Genomic DNA, 16,660 nt, shown 5'->3' with positions numbered 1-16,660 from the left:
TCTCTCTCTGTCAAATAAATAAATAAAATCTTTTTAAAAAAATGATAAACTTCAGCTCTGCAAAAGGCACTACTATTAAAATGTAAGATACCTCACAGACAGGGAAAAAATGTTTACAAATCACATATTTGGCAGAGAACTTCTATTTGGCAAATACAAAAACTCCCAAATCTTAACAATAAGAAAACAACCTATTTTTTTTAATGAGCAAAAGATTTGAACAGACATTTTGAAGACGATACACATATGATATAAAAAGACTTAATAAAAGATGCTTAACATCATCAGTCATGAGGAAAATGCAAATTAGAACTGCAGTGTGATACCACTATAAAAGGGCTGAAATCTGGGGCACCAGGGTGGCCCCATGGGTTAAGCATCTGCCTTTGGCTCGGGTCATGATCCCAGGGTTCTGCCTGGGATGGAGCCCCACGTCGGGCCCCCCCCTAATCAGCAGGGAGTCTGCTTCTGTCTCTCCCTCTGCCCCTTCCCCACCTTGTGCCCTCTCTCTCTCAAATAAATACGTAAAATCTTCGTTAACAAAAGAAAACCAAAAAAACCCAAAAAACCAAACACAAGGGCTAGAATCATTAAAATAGAAGAAAGATTGACCACGCTACACACTAATGAGGACACAGAGCAACTGGAACTCTCATGAATTGCTAATGGCAATGCAACGTGGCAGATCTACTCTGGAAAATAGCCAAACATACACTTGCCGTATAACCAAACCATTCCACTCCTGGGTACCTGCTCAAAAAAAGAAAAAGAAAACTCATGTTCATACAAAAACTTGTATGTAAAATGCTTATAGCAGCTTTTTTCATAATCTCCTCAGACTAGAAAAAACTCAAATGCGCTTCAACTTATGAATGGATTGACAAAGCGGTACATCAATACCATGGACTACTACTCAACAGCAAAATATTGACGGAACAAACCATCAATATACTCAACATGGAGGAATCTAAAATGTATTGTGCTAAATGAAAAGTGCCAGACTCAAAGGCTACATATGGTTTGCCTTATATATATTTTCGGGAAAGGTAAAACTATAGGAATAGGGAACAAATCTGTGGTCCCAGGGAAGGATTTGACTAGAAGGGGTCAGCATTAAAGAATATTTTTATGTGATTGTGGTGGTGGCTACATGATTCTATGCATCTGTCAAAAATCATTGAACTGTACACAAAAAAGTGAATTTTGGTGTATATGAATTCAAAAAATAAATGTATACAAACCATATGTATACACTGAACTTCTGTTTTAAAGGAAAGTATATGGCTAAAAGGTAAATACCAAAATTCTAACATTGGTATCTCTGAGTGGTAAATATTTTTCCCTATAATTTAAAAGTAATTTTTTGTAAACAGTGTAATTTTTTGTGAAATTTGACTATATATGTGTGCATACACATATATACATATATATCTGCAGTCTGATTCTCTATGTATGTTTCTGTGTATGTACAAAGCTCTGAAATAAATACCACCTTGGGGTAGCTGGGGGACTCAGTCAGTTAGGCATCTGACTTTTTAAAAATCTTTTTAAAAATAAAAATAAATAAATAAATACCATCTCTTGAAGCACTAAAATACTAAGAGGCACAGAAAATCAGGGATCATTAAAATGGAATATAATTTCTTCCCTATGGCTTTCTGAATTGCACAAATTTTCTATAATTCTATGTATTGTTTTTGATATTAAAATTTTAAATTATAACAGTCTGACAGGTCTAAATGTAAGTCAATACAAAGGGGCTAGACCATTGTCTAACTGACCTTTTAGAATTCCATGCTTCCAAAGCCCTGTAAATGAACACATTTCATTTTCTCAAGCTTCAGAATGATAGTAATTCTTGCCACTTTGTAAATTCAAGCAATTTATCTGGTTATTCTTGATCAGCATATCTTGATCTAGCTTATCAAACTACCTTCCAGATCTTGCTCCTCTCCACAATGGATCCCATCAAGGGGTCTTTCACGTCCAAAGAGTTCTCTGTGCTCACTATACCTCGCAGGACTACCCTGCAGGTGAGAAATGGGCCCTTTAACTGTCTAGCCACAGGCGGCCAGACACAAAAGAAAGCTATGTTGTTATGGAATCTGAAGCAGTAAGATTTTTCCAAATATGCTTGGATCACAGGAACATCTGATTCAATATGGAAAATTGTACTATTGTTCACACTTCCACAGAAACATATGACATTTCAGGGGAACACAGAGAAACAAATGAAAACCCTCAAGAGCAGCTACCAATTTTTCTAAATGTTATACCAGACATGGAGGATGGCGGGGATGGGAAAAAAGTGACCTCAACTAGTGGTCAGATGACTTTCTGTAATTTCAATAACATTTGCAACTAAGAAAGGGAATTGGTGATTATATCATCAACTATTTCCCCCACTCTGACAAAACCAGGCCCCTATTTTATGTCTAATCCAAAAGAAACATTTTCAAAGAGGGTGAAGAGGATTCTATGTGAAGTGTTATACTCAAAATTCTTCCCTTGGGTTAAAAAAAAGCATTATTTCATCCTTAAAGTTTATGTGCACATTTTAGGGTCAAGTCTAATTCTACTGAAAAAAAAAATGTGCCATTTCACCCTCTTTGTAGGATATCCAAACAAAACAAAACAAATAAACAAACAAAAAACCCACCTAATTTTGTTCAGAGTACTCAATGAACTACTGGCCTTTACATGGCACTCTGTGGTTTTGACTGGCAAAACGAAGTACCATAGTTACATAACGATACACAGAATCTCTTCTCAAGATATTTTATTTCCTATTTAAAATTAAGCCATGAACTAGAGTCAAGAATATTTTATTACAAGTACATAAGTAAATATAAGACAAACTTAAATGCTTTAGTTAGTATACTTATGCAATTTATTCTTTTTAACATTTTTTTAAATGTCAAAAATTCTTAGCATGTCTAAAAGCAAAAAAATGTATCCCCCAGGTATACTTGACCATTTCCTGCTCTTTGAACACCCCAAGCTTTTCAACATCTGAGCCCTTATTTATCCTGCTCCCTCTGTGATTTTTTAAAATTCTTTTGCAATAAGGATTTAGATAACAAAAATAAATACCTAGATTAAATTACTTTAAGCCTCTACAAAAATGCCTTCACCCAGTCAAAATGTAAGACCATGTTTTTGGCTTTCATAAAAATCACGATGTAAGAAACATCAGTTTTAAGAATATTTCTATATATTCTGCTAAAAATCAATCAAAGGCATTATCTACGATGCTACCCAATGTCCTTTACATGACAATCCTTTACATGATAAATAACCTTGGAAAGTCAGTTCCTGGAAAGACCCACTCTATTTTTCCTGATAATTTGCTACGCTTCCTTTATTTCAATGCTAAGGACAATGCAATCAAATACATGTTCTTTTTTTGCCTTGGTTGCCCTGAAGATTAGCTAAATTTATTTTTCAATTGCAATAAATAACCTCTCCCTAGTGCCTAATACAAATTTGTCTCTTTTATTTCAAAGTTGTAATTTTTTACAACATGTTTTTAATTATGCCACAGTGAAAGTCACCTTAAATATGTTTCAAAATATGCTTAGATACACTTTAAATATAGTGGGCAGAATTAATATTGAGGCTGCTTCCTACAAGCTATTCCATGTTAAGTTACAGAACAAAACCAGTGTGGCCTAGGGCAGCATTCGCCAAACCAGAACATGCCAAGCAGTCATGTAATGGTCTTGCTGAAAGCATTGACTCTGTTCAGAAGGTCTGGAGTGGGGCCCGAGGTTCCACATTTCTAACAGGCTCCCAGATAAGGTCACTCTTACTGGCCCTCAGACCACACTCAGAGGAGGTGGGGTCTAAACAGTGCTCTGCCCATGCAGGAAGGAAAAGTCAGCACAAGAGAAGCAATGAATATGGTGAGCCTGAAGACACTAGAACCCTCACAATGGTGAACACTACGAATTAGAGAAAATGGCATAGCCTATTTCTGTTATCAATCTTTAAAAATCAAAAGGTCTTAAATTCAATATCAGTATTAATTTAATTTTTTATATAACAAATGTCCAGTTCATGTTTTTCAAAGAAGTTGATTCTGACTCATATGTTAGACATTGTACCATATACATCTAAAGAAAATTTGGGTTGGTATGTTTCAAAAATCTCTATTATTCTGAATGTGTCAGGAGGAAATAGGACAGGAAAACGCACTGAATATTTGGAAAGTTTCCATTTATTCAAATGTTTACTAAACACCTATTACACTCCAGCACTACTTGGAGGCCTCAACATACAACTGCCTTTTTCTTTTAATGTGTTTATTCTGGTTTTATTCTGATTCTTCATTTTTACTATCTTTGGGAGCAATTACTATATAACTTGGGGAATTACCCTTTAATCAGCAAATAAGTGAATGAATTTGCATCAATTCAAGAAAATTCATCAGCTGTGATACTGGCTAAGGAAAACATTAGTTCATTTACATTTTCTGGCTTTCTAGCTTATTTCTAGTTAAGAGAGTATTCCTTCTCCCGACATGGCCTGCTGCATAACGATAGATTCTAAAATACTTCACAGTAAAGAAAAGACCTAGATTTTCCGATGTCGTTCAGTTTTTATAGATTCTCATAGTGCCCATTGTCATGTCTCCTCTGCATAGTTTCATGGATGCAGTAGGCAAAAACCTATATTTTGGTTAAAGCTAATGCTAAAATTAACCAGTTATCTAATATACATAAAGCACTAGCTGAGTCACTGCATAAGTAAGACAACATTTAAGTTTTTTTCCGGGTCAGAGGATTTAAAACCAAGTGTACTAATTTTCTATTGCTGCTATAAGAAATTACCATAAAGTCAGTGGCTTAAACAGCACAAATTTATTGTTTTATGGTTCTGGAGTTCAGAAGTCCAAAATGGGTCTCACTGGGCTAAAATCAAGGTGTCAGCAGGATTTGGTTTCTTCTCAAGGCTCTAGAGAAGAATTTATTTTCTGTTCTTTCTGGCTTCTACACACCTCCCACATTCCTTGGCTCTCGGCCCCTTCCTCCACCTTCCAACACAGCAATGTTGTGTCTCCCTGTGACTTTCGTCCACAGTCACATCTTCTTCCAACTGACACTTCCCTTCTGCCTCCTTCCATTTTAAGAACCTTTGTGACTACATTGGGCCACATGGATAATCTGGGATAACCTCCCTATTTTAAGGTCAGCAGACTAGCAACCTTAATTTCCTTTGCCATGTAACCTAACATACTCATAGGTTCTAGGGATTAGCCATCTTTGAGGGGTCATTAGTCTGCCTACCATACCAAGACAGTGCTCCATTTTTATTTACTAACGTGAATTTTTGAAACACTTTAGCCCTCTTACAGTTTCTCAGTGCCAGGGAAAGAAGTTCTTGGGGAAGAACAGTGTAAGATTACTGATAGCAAAAACTTGTGTTTCAGTTTTTAACCACGAGCTCTGATGCTATTGGGATGACTCTAACACTCAATGAAAGATAAGGATATAGCTGGAATGGCCACTGCCACAGAACCCATCTGCTCCCAGACACATCTAGCCTGAGACTCCTGACTTACATTCTGGTAAATGGATGTGGTGGAACATGGAATCAGACTGTGGCCATCAGGATAATGTCCTGACTCTGCAATCCAAGTTGGCTAGAAAAAGGGCCTTCTCATTAAAGTTTTAGAAGCTAAACCCTCTTCCAAAACCACTCTAAGTAGCTTAGAATCATTACAACTGTCCAAGGGACTAAGTAATAAAGTTCATAGTTTGTTTTAAACATGGAAAAAAAGGAAAAGTCAAATAGGTAAATTATAGTAGCCTAATTTTTTCATGCCATTACTAAGGATTGCGCAGGTCACTGTCTCAACAACCTTACAGTGCATAAGCTCTAAAGACTCTAAATCTCTAACAATTAAAAGAATAACACTTTGCATGACTGTTTTGATGAATTTAGTCTAGACATACTTTCTCACAGGAACTCTTGATTAAAGATAATTATTACATTTCAATCAGAAGTCACAGAAAGTAAAAAGTCTGGATAACTGGCTGAAGGCCCTGCACAAACTGAATCCAAATATGAAACAAACCAAATCAAGTTTGAACTTATGGCCTGAATTCTAGTAGACAAAAGTGCATTTGTGGTGATTAAATATTTAAAACAGGCATGTGCAGTCATCAAATGCGAAAACAGAAACTGTATGGCAGTTTCCATAGAGTCAAATTGGCTCTACTGTGGTATCATGTCATACAAAGGTAATGAGAAGTATATTGTTTCTTGAGAGCCTTGGCTTTTTTTTTTAATTTTAAAGATTTTATTTATTTATTTGACAGAGAGAGAGAGACAGCCAGCGAGAGAGGGAACACAAGCGGTGGGAGTGGAGTGGGAGAGGAAGAAGCAGGCTCCCAGCTGAGCATGGAGCCCGATGCAGGGCTCGATCCCAGGACCCTGGGATCACGCCCTGAGCCAAAGGCAGACGCTTAATGACTGAGCCACCCAGGTGCCCCAAGAGAGCCTTGTTTTTTAACACACAGTAAGCAATGCCAATGTGAGAACTAGTCATCGCTCACGGGTTAACGGATACCCTCAATTTCTACCACTCTCGCCTGCTGACCCCCACCCTTGCTCCCCCCAAACTGTACCTAATACAAAGGGGCTTCTGAGGACTATTCATAGCTCCCGTGGCCCCGGTAGGTCTCCAACAATACTTCATTCAGCTCAGCCCTGCTCCTTGGTGACACTGGAGTGGGCCAGCTCTAAGTGAGGGCTGATTAGGAATGGGATAAGGTAGTGAGTGATACAAGAGGAATTTTATTTGCATAGCCCCTAAAAGAATTTCGAAAATCTATGCACATACTTTTAAATAACATCTAAACATTTTTAACATAAGTTTAAACACTTGAAAAAGGAACATGATTTCGAATGTTCTGATACATATTTATCAGAACCTCAGGGCTGCAGCTTTCACTCAATCTATGGAAAATGTCTGCTCTATCCCATAATTGGCAGAGCCCATTCTCATCGACAAGCCTATCAACCCAATTAGACTTTCTGTCAAAACAAGTCTGACTTCATTTTTTCAGTCAAACGGGAAGATAGTCTTGGTGACAATCTGTATTCCGAATGCTAAAAGTAACAGATAAATGCAGCACAGAGCCTTGTCATGAGGAAGAAGGAGGAAGAACTGGCAGGCATTAGCCGTGCTCAGAGGCAGATCGGTTTCAAGAAAGAGATGGAAGTTGAGGATCTGAAAACTGAAACCTTTGAAACCCTCTATGCCCTGGGAAGTCTTGGAGCCCAAAGGCACGTACATAGTTTGGAAACTGCTGAGAAAAAGCACTTAAGTTCTTCTTTGAAAGTATCTAACATGAAACAAATATAAAGTGGGGTCTCTAAACAAAAGCACCTCTGACTGCATTTCTTTGAGGGATCCTAAGCCTTTGGAAGTATCTTAACACACAAAGCATGTCGTCTTCATCAAAACGGAGGGTCAACAATTAGAGATTGTAATCTTGCTGATGCAGCCAACCTTGTGTATAATCCTTGGATGGGCAGTTCTGGTGTCCCAGGATTTGCTTCCACATTTTCTCTAATCCTTGGAACTCCTTGATTTGTTCTAACCCTCTACCCATATTTGGTCATCGTCGAGTGTGTGTTTCACCCAGTCTAAATTAGTCACCTTTCCCCCTTAAACTCCTAGATTTCACCCATCTCATCATTGGGCCTTATGCTCATGTTCTGATACTCTGACCTTTGTTAGTGCCGGAAGTAGATAAGCTTTTCTTAAAAAACAAAAACAACTGCAACTACCAAGGCTATCCTGTTGTGCCAACAGAGCTGCTTATGCAAACTATTGAGAACTCTTAGGTGGAAATATAAGGAGTGTAAAGACATACTGGAAATGCATTTTGAAAACCTCTCCCCTAATGTTTCTGGGAGAAAGGTTAGAAGTAAATTACTGACAATGGGGGCAAGAAAAGAGATGCAAAGGAGACAACTTTATTAGGCGCTTTCTCTTCTTTACGAGGATTTTGGTCCTTTCAGAGGAAGCTCCAAGTAATTCAACAATACCCAGTTTCCTTCAGTTGCTGCAACTTGATCCCACGGTGGATGCTCTGGAAAGCACGTTGAGGACGAACGGGTCTGAGGCCACGCACGATCAAGGTCGTCTGATCCATTTGTTAAGTTGAGACTCTTTCCGTGTCACCTCTCAGAAGCAGGTCTGTGTTCCCCTCCAAAGAGCCCACCACCTGGCTGTGCCCACCTCCACTCGTGCCCCAGCTACCATGAAACGGGTGGTTCAGAGGAGCCACTACGGCGGCAGCGAGGCCTTTAGACGCAACCACTGAGGAAGAGGCGAGGACACCGGTGGAGGCTGCAGGCGCGCGCGCAGGTGCCCGCGCACCCACCCACCCACCCACACCGACTCGGGGTGCAGGGCGGACGGGGGAGAGGAGCGGAAGGCCTTACCAGATCAATGAACGTCAGGAATTTCCAGCTCCCGCCGTAGGTCTGATGCGAGGGCATTTCGATGGCCTTGTAGTTGCACAGGATAGAGCAGTAGGACAGCAGGATCGCCACCCGCAGCACCTGGCACGGGACAAGCGCCATGTTCGCGAAAGGCCTGGCAGGCTGGAAGGCGAGGAGGGAGGGCTGGAGGCGCAGGGCGCGCGGGGGCGGGCGCCGGGGGAACCCTGGCGCTGCCGGCCGCGGGGCGGGGCGGGGCGGAGCGGGGCGGGGCGGGGTCTGCGGCGGGCGCGCCCCCCGGGACCCGCGACCGCGAGCGCCCGGCGACCTGCGCGGGCGGGGCGGCGTTGGCGGGCCCTAGCGGCGGCCGCGGCCGGGCGGCGTGGCGTCAGCTCTTTCGTCATCTCCGTCATTCTGCTCCTGCGTTCGCGGGGCCCCGGGAGAGCCGGCCGGGGCGCCCCCTAGGCGTTCTGTGGGTGGGCGGCCTCCGAGTGCGACCGGGCTGGGGAAGCGCGCGGCGCGCTGTGGAGCCGCGGCGGGTGGCATCTGCGGGGCGGAGAAGGAGCATGGGGCCGGCGGGAGGCCGGGAAACCTGCCCTGATGGAGGGGACCCCAGTGGGGACAAACGTCGCAGCCGGGGGGGATCGTGGCGGAGGTGGTTCCCGCTGGCCAAGGCGGGTGCTGCGTGCGGAGGGACCTGTGGAGGCCTGGACGTGGGGTGTAAACCCGCGCGCCGGGGGCTTCCGAGTGACTCTTTATTTTGAACCCAACTGGATGTTTACTGATAGACTATTTATCACTATGAACTTACCTTATAAATTCTGTTCCAGCGGATGGACTGCCCTGTGCTCCTCCTCCACAGGAGATTTATAAATAGCACGTCAATATATAATACAACAGGACAGACGGTGAACTTTGGACAAGAGGTTTATAAATAAAAGGTTATAAAGGGGTGTCAGATAACTGTTTCTGCTTCAAGATTGCGTTCAGCTTCAAAACAAATCGTTCTGAGTTTGGAAGCAAAACCTGGTGTGTAACTTAATACTAATCTTCTGAGGGTTAAACTGACATTGCCCTTTTACTTATTTTTTTTCCTACCGTACAATACCGGAGCTTAATGGAAGGAAAATAAATATGAACTGGATTCCCTCTGCCTTCCAGTAAATGTTGTCACAGTGAAGTTGCCTCAGTCTGTGGGCAGCATTTTTTTTTTTTTAAATCGTGATCACATTTCAGCCAACCAGATGCAGGGTCAGAGTATGAAAAGACAACATAGGTATTTCCTGTGGATCCATTTAAAACAGGTGTCCTCTCCAAATAGTCTCTGAGTCAGTGAATGTGGAGTGAGGGGGCAGGGAAAGCAGAGTGTTAGAGATAAAGAGAAAGTAGCAACTCCTAAAATGTTTTCCTGAAATTTTCCTATCAAACTCTAAACCAAAATAGAGAGACCATTAGTTTTTTTAATTGGCCTTATAATTATGTCACTAGAAATTGATGTCACAAAAATCAAGATAATTCTATGATTCGACTAGCATAAAACTATTCATTGTCAATAATTGTAGTTTTTGTTCATGTAAAAATTGGGTCTATTTCTTTTTAATTGTCATGTTCATAAGATCGCAGAATTAAAACGTAGATCTACTGAAGATTTTACTAGGTCCTTAATAAAGTTTTACAAGTTAATATGATAGTCTCCAAGTCTGATATACGTTTTAGAAAACCATTAATAAGTTTCTCATCCCCATCAGTACAAAATATAACATTTTCATAAAGCCATTTAAGATTTTAGTCTGTGGTCACTTTCTTTTTAAATAAATAATTATAGCACCCAAATAAGTGTTTGAACCCATTCTCATGGGTTTGCTTTTGTTATTTTGGATTTGACAACTATTATTAAATAATTTGGTAGAGTTGTTTTATTTTGTTTTGTTTTGGGGGGGGTGCATATCGGAGAGGCAAAGGGAGAGAGAGAATTCCAAGCAGGCTCCAGGCCCAGGGTGGTGTCCAGTGGGGGGGCTCGATATCACATCCATCTCACAACCCTGAGATCATGACCAGAGTGGAAATCAAGACTTAGATGCTTCACCAACTGAGTCATCCAGGTGCCCCTGGGGTTTTTTTTGTTTTTGTTTTTGTTTTTTTTAATGAAACATCTGCATAAACCTTCACTCAAATATTTTATGAGAACATCAGTCCACAATTTCTGGAACTTCTTGTTAACTATTTATTAGCATGTCCAGGTTGCTCTTTTGGCTTTTTATACCATATCTGATAATCTTAGTTATGTTTTAAAGGTATTTTTTGTGAGAAAAATTTACACACAGATTGTGTTTTTACAGTGTAAATAATACAATGGAATATTGCTTTTAAAACTGCATCCAGTAGACATAATTCCTTTTTATGAACTATAATACATTATTTACTGATAAGTATTTACATGATGATTCTGTACTGGAATTAGAGAGTACTGTTTTTCACTGTATAAAAGAAATACGTGCATGTCACTTCTTTAGCCTTTTCATTCTACCACACAAGGAGTGGTGATGGTGGAGAATAGCTTTATCCAGTTGAATTTCATGAAAATATGTTTCCCAAGGGAAGATTTCAAGACCCTGTCTTAATTTCTAGTTACCTTAGTGTTCTTTGATTATTGTAATAGCTCTTAACTCTTAGTCTATACTATATGGGCTGGAGAGACTCTTCCTTAAGAACTTCTAAAAACTGATACAGACTCTTCATCCTTTCTTTTTTCTTTTTCTTTCTTTCTTCCTCTCTTTCTTTTCTTTCTTTCTTTCTTTCTTTCTTTCTTTCTTTCTTTCTTTCTTTCTTTCTTTCTTTCTTTCTTCTTTCTTTCTTTTTCGAAGGAGAGCGTGTCTGACATATTGGTGATGATAATCCTTGCTAGTCTTGGAAACGACAGGGACCCCTGTGTCTCCCTTATGCTGTATTCCAAGTAGCCAACTTTACATAGTCGCGAGTCTTTGCTTAAAAATTCAGGAGGAAGAATTGTACATATGCATATCCTTACAATAGTCAATGTTTCTGCATTTCCTTTGGTTCTGTGTTTGTATTAAATAAGCATTTTCTAATAATATCAATATATTTGAGCAAATGCTTTTCTCCTCTTCACATTTGTCTGAACCACAAGGGTAAAAGTTGAGATGTTTTCCTTGGGCATGAGGAAAATCCCCTCAGTATTGTAGAAAAGACACCTTTGGGTTGCTTATTTTTTCCTTATTATAAAAGCATATGTATGATATTAAAAAAGGAAAATTAAAATAAAAATTACCCCTGCTCTCATCAACCAGAGAAAACACTACAAACATTTCAGCACATACTGGCCAGTCTCTTTACAATACATACATAGCTACTTGTGACACACTATGTAGCAATTTGTATCAAGCCGACTTTTATTTAATAAGAATATCCTCTTACTATTTAAAACTCTATATAATCATGCTTAATGATTGCATAGCATGATGTTATATGAATATATATTTTTCTTAAACTTTTCTCTGGTTTTGGACATTTAGGTTGTTTCCAGTTTTTTGGGGTTTTTTTGTTTTTTTTTTTGTCATTGTAAGTAGAGTGTAATGTCTGCATTTTGAATTAAGAAAGTCATTTTTAAGAATTATTTATAGCTCAAAACAATGTAAGAAAACACCCTTTTATAATCTAATATGTATATTTCTTTACACATGTTTATATGAACTGACAAAGGAGAGCTCTTTGGCCCAGAGGGCAGTTGGGAAAGATTAAGATCTAAGTAAAAGACGTAGGTAAAAATCATTCTTTTTTCCAGCAATTGATGCTCATTACAGATTTTTAAAATTCCTTTAGATATGAAACACAGTACCAATGCATTGCATTAGTCAGATTTTTTGCTCTAAACCAGGAAGAGTAGTTATTTACAAGTGAAATGAGCAGCAGCCCTTACTGGTTGTGTCGATGTTGTTGGTCGCTGAAGTTTTCACAGATTTAAAAGGGACTGTGTTTTCTATCCAGAGCTCTACTAAATTATGAGATGGCTAAAAACCAAGGATTCTATGGAAAGTCACGGAAAAGCTTCAGAACAAGTAGTGTTGAGATTACACACAAGGCACCGGCTAGATCACATACAGATCTGAGACGTCCCCCTGACTCCCTGAAGTCTGTCGGTGCATTTGCCAGTGACACTGACCCTGCTTGGGACATATCTTTGTGTGTGTGTATCCAGATCCAGCACAACCAGCAGGACTTGGCATAAACCCACTTTACCAATCCCTCTTCCAGGGTGCCTGGGTGGCTCAGTTGAATGGGCATCAGACTCTTAATTGCAGCTCAGGTCAGGATCTCAGGGTTGTGGGATCAAGCCCTGTGTGGGGCTCCTCGTTCAGCGGGGAGTTTGCTCAAGATCCTCTCTCCCCCTCTGTCCCTTCCCCCACTCCTATGTGCATGGCCGTGTGCTCTCTCTCTCTAAAATAAATAAATCTTTTTAAAAATTTAAGAAAAATACATACACACATACCTACATACATACATAAAATAAAAAATAAAAACACCCTCCTCAGGACATAGGACGTGGTCTTCCTACTGTGAACAATCCACATAGATGGCTTACTGGTGATTCAAATTCTACATGTACTCATTGTGCTCATTATTTCCTTCTCAAAACCTTGCCCCTCTGAAGTGTTCCTAGTCTCTGGGTAGAGCACCAGCATGCTATATTAGAAACGTCAGGATGGAGCCAGATGGCCTAGAGGTGCCAGTCTCCTAATGGTGCTAAAATATCTCTAGAAGTATGGCAAGTAGAAGATAATTCGCTCACCAGAATTCTCGGGGTGGGGACTGCGTGTTGTTAGAAGAAACATTTTCAGAATCAACCTAGGTGGATAGGGTGACAGGGGAATGAGACTATAGCATCTAGAATAACAGTAAATCATTGCTAATATTCTTCTCCCCAATGGTGTCAGGGCAATTGCATAGCTTCTGGTTTGCTGAATGAACTATATATAGGAGTTTGGGACTAGAACTCAGTTGCTCTGCGTCATAGAGCTGGGGGGGGGGTGCTTTCCTCCCCATAGCCTTCAGCCTCTATTCTAAATAAATACGGAGCAGATATTTAAAGATATCTCAGCGGTCTTAAGCTCAAATCCTTCAGAGGCCACTCGTGTATCATAATTAAGTAAAAGTAGTTGTAAGGTTATAGTGCATAATTTGGTCTTTCAAAAACCAGAGTAAATGCTTAACTAAATGCATTGCAATTCAAAATTTTAAAAATTTGAGTGCCAAAACACACACTCTCTCTCTCTCTCTCTCTCTCACACACACACACACACACACACACACACACACACACACACACTGCTCGAGTCAGCTGTAGGTACGACTTTGGAATTATCATTTTGCAAGAGTGCCATGTTAACATCTTACCCAGGGTGTCCAAAACAACACTGCCACTCCCTGGTCCTCATCATCTGTAAAAGTTAAGGCTACTTTGGCTGTATTGGACAACTCTATTCGTTGAAGCAGGATGAAGGAAAATATGAAGATGGGTGAAAAGCGCACATGTACACTGTCCCTTAAGGAAGGTTTATGGAAGAAGATGCCACACGATTCCATCTTGCCTCCTTAGTCAACACTCTTCCACATAGCCGCAGCTGGTGAAAGCAGCCTCCATTCTGGTTGGCCATGTGCCCAGCCCCAAATCAGGGTTCTTTTGGTGAAGAAGGGGGGTGTTATAGGTTGAATTGTGTGCTCTCCAAATAGGTATGTTGAAGTTCAAATCCCCACTACCTCCAGCAGCGGTCTTATTTGAAAACAGGGTCATTGCAGATGCAATTAGTTAAGATGATGTCACACTGGCGTAGGGTAGATCCTTAAGCCAATACAACTGGTGTTCTTATGAGAAGACAGAGTCACACAGGAAGAATGCCATGTGAAGATGGAGGCAGAGATTAGAGTCATGACAAGCAAAGCAATGACCAAGGATTGCAGACTACCCCCAGATGCTAGGCAAGGCCTGGAACAGGTTCTCCCTCACAGGCCTTAGAAGGAACCAACTGTGCTGATGCCTTGATTCTAGCCTCCGGAACTATGAGCAACAAATTTCTGCTGTTTAAGCCACCCAGTTTGTGGCACTTTGTTAATGGCACTCTAGGAATCTAATACAGGGCAGAAAACAGATTTTGGGAGACCACTACCAGTTTCTACCACAACATCCAACCAATAGTTAAATTCCAGGAATATTTTTTCTCTGCCACATTTGCCGAATCTGAGCCTTCATCTCTGTTTCTCCTGCTAGTGCCTTCTTGAATAAACTCTGTAACTTTTGCCTCTATCATTACATCTCCACACCACCCGTATCACTGCCACTAGAATTATCTTCCTGAAACCATAGGTCAGGTTACATCACTCCCTGTCATCAAAAATAGTCAGTGATTTCCCCGTGGTCTACAGGAAATCTCACTTTCTTATAATGGTGTTCAATGTCTCCCATAGTTTATCTGACCTTAACTCAGTGTTTCAACTTCCATGACTATACCTTTTAAACTATTATGCATTTCATTATCATAGGCATATTTATCTTCCCCCAAAACCCAATATTTATTTTTACTCTTCTATGCCCCTTGGGTACCAAGGATTCATATCACTTTCTCCATCTGTCGAACATCTATTCATCTCTCAAGGCCCAGCTCTGACAGAGATTTTCTAGCAGTGAGTATATTTGCAAATACTTGCCATCTAGGAAGCCCCTTGGCATTACACTACATGGCAATTGTAGCATCTTTTGATGCGGCAGCTCAGGAGCATTGCTGGGACAGCTACCATCACCCTCCCAGCAGGGGATTGCCCTAAGACGCCCTTCACATGGAAGTGGCCAATTCACTGGGGATGCAATTGTCAGAGAACTTTCTCTTTTGTAAGATGGAAAGCATATTTCTCAATAGTTTGAGATTACGTGAAGCAGCTAATTAAACTATCCCCTTGGGTCCCAGAATTTTTGTCCATAAAAGGCAAGACTTTTGGGGAACTGGTAGCCTCTGCAGTCAGGCAATATTACCGAAATGTGGAATGCAGGGATGGTGGGATGGGTTGCTCCTTCTTACCATATAAAGCAACCTTTTCCCAGAATGAAGAGCAGTCCATTTATTGGACCTCTGTGTTAGTTATCCTCAGAGCTAGTTAAAAGTCCAGTTTAGAGGCTAGTATAATAAACATCCAGCACAAAAGAGGAATTTGACAAAATTAAACCACACATCATTTTGTTTTCAGAAAACATATGATTTGCCATGAGAGATGGTAGCATCAAGCTATCCTGCCAAGTGCCAGAAGCTAGATTAAATTATCTGTGAAGTCAGCCAACTGAGAACAGAGAGAACTTTCACTTCCCTTCTCCCGAGGGAAGACCTTGATAGCCAAGCAGGCCTGCGGGAGCCAAGGCTAGTTCTGACACCTCGCCCCAGGAGCTGAGCATTCACCGCTGCTCTCAAAAGTTCATGTGTCGAAATTAGCAGGTGAATTGTTCACATCCCTGACAGCTGGACTCTGAACACAGAAGCAGATAGGACACCCATAAGGATGTTTGGAAAGTTGCCTGTGAACCCAAGGATCTGTTAAGCCAAGCCACGATTCTGAATAAAGTTGGAAACTGCTGGAAGGCCTTCTAAGAAATATTTTGCTAGCATAGCTTTTCCTTAGTCCAAATTTTCCTGTTTCACTGTGATATGGTGATTAGAGCCTGAGTAGCCATCTTCTCAGTATGAGGAAAATAACCAGAGATCTTGGCCCTGACATCCCTAAGCTGCTGAACCAAAGCCAACAGCAGCTTCCCTCCTTGCAGGCTTCTTGTGAGGTGCGAAAACCAGCCCCCTGTTTGTTTCAAGTGGTGTAGTAGGGTGTCCGTTACATGCAGCTAAAGGATGGTGCGGAGAGGTAATTGGGTTATTTCTTGGCATGCTTTAAAAAGTGCCGAATCACAGGACAGTAGGACAGTAGGCTAGTAGGATAGTACTAAGACCAGGATTCAAATTTAGGTTTTTTGTTTTTTTTTTTTTAACTTAATAAACACTCATATAACACTGTGGGCCAGGCTCTGATCTAAGCACTTGGCAAATATTAACTCATTTTCTCCTCACTAAGGATGGTTACTATTATTATTCCCATTTTAATTAAGAGAAAATGGAGGCATAGAGAAAATTAAGTAAACTGTCCGGGATCACAC

General features: G+C 40.6%; 1 protein-coding gene across 10 annotated transcripts in view; it reads right to left on the bottom strand.

The window, feature by feature from the left end:
- Window positions 1-8,718, bottom strand: part of AIG1 (androgen induced 1) — a 247,898-nt gene extending 239,180 nt beyond the window's left edge. For 4 of the 10 annotated variants that reach the window (XM_045810097.2, XM_087865543.1, XM_087865540.1 and 1 more), the window contains exon 1: window positions 8,461-8,717. In XM_045810097.2, the coding sequence (XP_045666053.1) occupies window positions 8,461-8,601 (141 nt within the window). In that variant the 5' untranslated portion in view covers window positions 8,602-8,717. Of the gene's footprint in view, window positions 1-8,460 lie in introns of all 10 variants that reach the window. The other 6 variants (XM_087865542.1, XM_045810100.2, XM_087865539.1 and 3 more) reach the window with 5 other exon arrangements.
- Between the last annotated feature and the right edge of the window lie 7,942 nt (window positions 8,719-16,660).

This window comes from Ursus americanus, chromosome 11 (genome assembly GCF_024610735.1).
Source record: "Ursus americanus isolate L20-20 chromosome 11, mUrsAme1.1.p, whole genome shotgun sequence".
Lineage (NCBI taxonomy): Eukaryota > Metazoa > Chordata > Mammalia > Carnivora > Ursidae > Ursus > Ursus americanus.
The sequence above is the reverse complement of the archived record's forward strand: the minus strand, read 5'-3'. Positions and strand labels throughout refer to the sequence as shown.